Source organism: Phaseolus vulgaris, chromosome 11, assembly GCF_051622355.1.
Source record: "Phaseolus vulgaris cultivar YP4 chromosome 11, ASM5162235v1, whole genome shotgun sequence".
Taxonomy (NCBI): domain Eukaryota; kingdom Viridiplantae; phylum Streptophyta; class Magnoliopsida; order Fabales; family Fabaceae; genus Phaseolus; species Phaseolus vulgaris.
In genome coordinates, this window is record NC_143508.1 from 13692949 (window position 1) to 13696903 (window position 3955).

Consider the following 3955-nt stretch of genomic DNA (forward strand, 5'->3'; position numbering starts at 1 on the left):
TCACCTTGAAGAAACCTTTTAGCTTAAAGCTTATTCTGAGCTCAACGAAATCATAGGTTTCATAAAAGTGAAGAATTCTTTTTGGCTTCGCTTCAAACTTAACTCAATGAAATTATTTTTCTAAAGCATGAAGAAATCTTTTGGCTCTAAATCGACTCCAAGCCAAGCTCAATTAAAATGGACTTTCTGCTTCTGAAGAAACCCTTTCACTACTAGAAAATGTTAAATAGTGATCAAAATTAATGACCGAAAAATGTGGTCACTATTAGTGACCAAATCAGTGAGCCAAAAATGTGGTTTCTATTAATGACCAAAATTTATTTTTATTATTTAATGACCAAAATAATGACAACATTTTTAGTCACAAAAAATCGATCACTAGGCGTTGTTGACCACTGGTAATGTTGGTGCCACGTAAGTGGGTCCCACGAGCAGCGTGAGCCAGTATCTCGCAAAGCACGTGCGCCAAGGAGCCAAAGAGTGGACAGACATCAGTCATCAGGATGTACCGATGTGCCACTAGATAGTGTAGAGAGATCGGACATTGGGAACCCAAACAGTAGAGCTGGGCCACGAGAGGTGGATCCCAGATCACACGCCAGTTATCAGTAAGGGAGAAGCCTAGATCACGAGGGCCCATGCGTGTAGAGTGGATGACGCGTTCAAGCGTAACAAAAAGTGTAGAACCACTTGAAAGATATGACCTGCGAGGGTCACATTCCAGGGGTGAGCTGCATGCATGGCACGTGAACAACTAAGGCACTCCCAACTAGCAGGAACATTTGGTGCCCACCGTGGGGCACGAAACAAAACACTGTCCCACCAGCAAGAACCAGGGAGATCCAGGAGATGAGAAGTACGAGGCAAGGACCTGTTGCACCAAACGGTGGTGAGGGCCTCACCCTGCAACAGGTTATGGAGGCGATGCGAGCCCTTCAGGAAGAGATGGCCACGTCGAGAGCGAACCAAGAACGCATCCAAGCTGACTTGGTAGCGTCGCAAGCTACGAGCGAAGAACTCCACCGTTCAAACGAGGAACTGCATAGAGATCTGCAAACCCGCGCAGGTGAGCGTGAGGGTGCAGATCAGAAGCCTGTGACACCACCTAGAGAGTTCCTAACACCGTTCTCACAAGAGATCGTGGATGCAGCAATACCAGCCACGCTTGTGGGGCCCAAGGTGATCTTCACCGGGATAAAAGACCCGGAGGCCCACCTCACGACTTTCCATACACAGATGATGCTGGTTGGGGGCTCCGATGTGGTGCGATGCAAGTTGTTCATGAGCACTTTGGCAGAAACAATGATAGACTGGTTCATTAGCCTCCCTGATGGCCATGTAACGTTGTTCCCGCAACTCACAAAGCTGTTCAGAGCACAATACATCGCGAATCGAGCTCCACCGTCAGTCTCTTATGATCTCTTTGATGTAAGACAGTATCAAGGAGAGTCTTTGAAGGAGTTCCTCCACCGCTTCGGAGCGCAAGTGGTACGGTTGAACCTTAAAGACGAAAAGATGATGGTGCATACATTCAGGAAGGGCATCGTGCCAGGACCCTTTAACGAGTCACTCATCCGGAACCATCCTAAGACCTTCGCCGAGAAAACGCACCGCGCGGTCGCCTATATTGCGGCGGAGGAAGAAGTTAGTGAAAAGTGCACATGCATGGTTCCCACGCGGCCGCGCGCGACAGGTCGTCCTCAAACCCTAAGGGTGCACGAGGCAATGACAGAGATGAAGACCCCCGTGAAGCAGCAACCCTATCAACCGAGAAAGCCTAATGCTAGGGGACGCGGGAGAGAGAACGTGCCGCCAAGGCACGACTTCGTGGTAGAATTAAAAGACCTCATCGTTATCCCAAATGTAGCTGAGAGGCTGAAGGTACCTCCCAAGACCGACAAGAGGCTCGGGCCCAACAAGAACACCTGGTGTGAGTTCCACCAAGCATTCAGCCATCCCATACGCAACTGCTTAGTGTAGGGACACCAGCTAGACGAGTTGGTGAAGAACGGTCTCTTAAGGGATTATTTGCAAGAATAACAGGGGACCGAGGACACGACGGCAACAGGGGGTGGCCCGTGGCATGAAGTCCCCGTACACGGTGAGGTCCACACCATCGCAAGAGGGTTCTCGGGAGGAAGCTGTACCGCTTCTCAGCGGAGGAGATACGCACGGACGTCGACCTGGTCTTTACCAAGGCCGACCTTGAAGACGTTGTCCCCCATGACAATGACCCAGTAGTGATCTCAGCGGTAACTGATGGAAGAGGCCCAAGCCCATGATAGAAAAAGCCCAAGCCCAAGCCCAAATACAAGTTCAAGCTTCAACTCAAGCCTAACAAATAGAATATATGGGCAAACTAAGGATCATTGGATGTCTTTCTTTTGTAATTACTTTTGAGTATTTTTAGTAGAACATAAAGGGAGGTGTAGATATAAATATAAGAGGTGCAAATGTATAAAGCTAAGTCACACCTTCCATGTCACGATCTTCCTCACCAGCTTGACACCACGTGCCCTCCAAGTCCACTCCACAGACAGCCTCTCTGAGAACCTGAGAAACACACAGTGGCGCCTCTGCGGCCGGTGGCGCTCCGACGCTCAAGTCAGTGACAAGAACACCTAAAAACTAAGAGAGAATATGCTCTGTAGGATCGTACTGTAGGCACACAACCCTAGTAGTATCAGCCGTAATGAAAAAACATACCTCTGCAGATTCTGTTAAGGTTACCTTTATAGCTAGGTTTCTTCTCTATCCAGGCCGTTATGCTTTTGGACGCGTGGCTCGCATCCAGCCCGGCACGTGTCGCCATCTGGGCTGGGATAGCAGGTAGCGCCCAGCCCTACACGTGTCGTCATCTGAGCTAAGGCAACTTGAGCGTCATTTCTCCATTGCTCCCAATCCTACACGTGTCATCATATAGGTTGGAGTAACTGGTGACATCCAACCCTACACGTGTCGTCATCTGGATGGGGGCAACTTGAACGTCATTCTTGTGTAGTAACCAGCCGCACAGCTAAGTCCTCAACTCAAGGAGCAACCTAGGACGTAATGCGCTGTGAAACACCACCCGACAAGGCTAGTATCGGATGCAACAAAGTGCATCATCTCTGTGATATTGCTCATCGCGAATGGCACCCTCCTTACTGCTACGCCATGCATGTTCTAGCTGGGGAAACCTCGCCACCAACAAATGTCCACTCTGGGAATCCTGTCGCTGATGAGCAAGGTGTTCCCCCCAACCCCCTCGACCTTCATGCCCCATGCTGGTGCCAGAATCGTCTTACTGAACTTACACGCTTGAAATTACCCTTCTGAGCCTTCAACAACTTTAACTAAGTTTGCTGGGAGATCCGGCGATGTGCTCCTTGTGGCGGCGTGTAAACCACCCGATCTCCTAGCATTCCCGGGCGATCTCTGATCATCCGTTCTCCTAGCACTCTCATACGGCGACTTCGACATAACTCTGGTGACCGCCGGTTACGCACACTAGAGATCGGAGCCAATTCAGCGATCGGCGACTATGCCCACTTCTGAACCATTCATCTTTTCTAGCCTACGCGTTCCATTGAGCACGCCCCACCCGAGCACGTGCAAGACACGTCATCACGCCTGATGACCTGGTCGGTACACAAGCCCCCCAGTCTTGAGCTGATAGCTTGTTTTCAGCGGAAAGACTAAGAAGTTCACTACTCCATTTTCTCCTTCAATGTACGCATGGTTTCGCCTTTATCTGCAGCGTAATCATCTGATATAACTGGCTAACTCTTGTAGGCAGTAGGCGTGGGTCAATCTTAGTATCAAAAATCTAGCTCGCCTGTCCTGCTAAGTGATATGCTCACTTCTATGTCATCGCCTCAAACTCTGCTAACTTAGTTCTTGTCGTGTACTTCTTCTTTCGGGCTTCAAACACGAAGCCATGGGCTTCCTCGGATGCTATTTTCCTTTTTGACTG

At 49.6% G+C, this 3955-nt stretch overlaps 1 protein-coding gene across 1 annotated transcript; it reads left to right on the top strand.

Moving 5' to 3' along the window:
• Positions 1-849: 849 nt before the first annotated feature.
• Positions 850-1980, top strand: LOC137834620 (uncharacterized). The gene has a single exon (XM_068642701.1). It carries the CDS (start codon positions 850-852, stop codon positions 1978-1980), a length of 1131 nt encoding a protein of 376 aa, XP_068498802.1.
• Positions 1981-3955: the final 1975 nt, after the last annotated feature.

Coding starts and splice junctions, on each gene's coding strand:
- LOC137834620 (XM_068642701.1), top strand. CDS start 850: ATGAGAAGTACGAGGCAAGGACCTGTTGCACCAAACGGTGGTGAGGGC.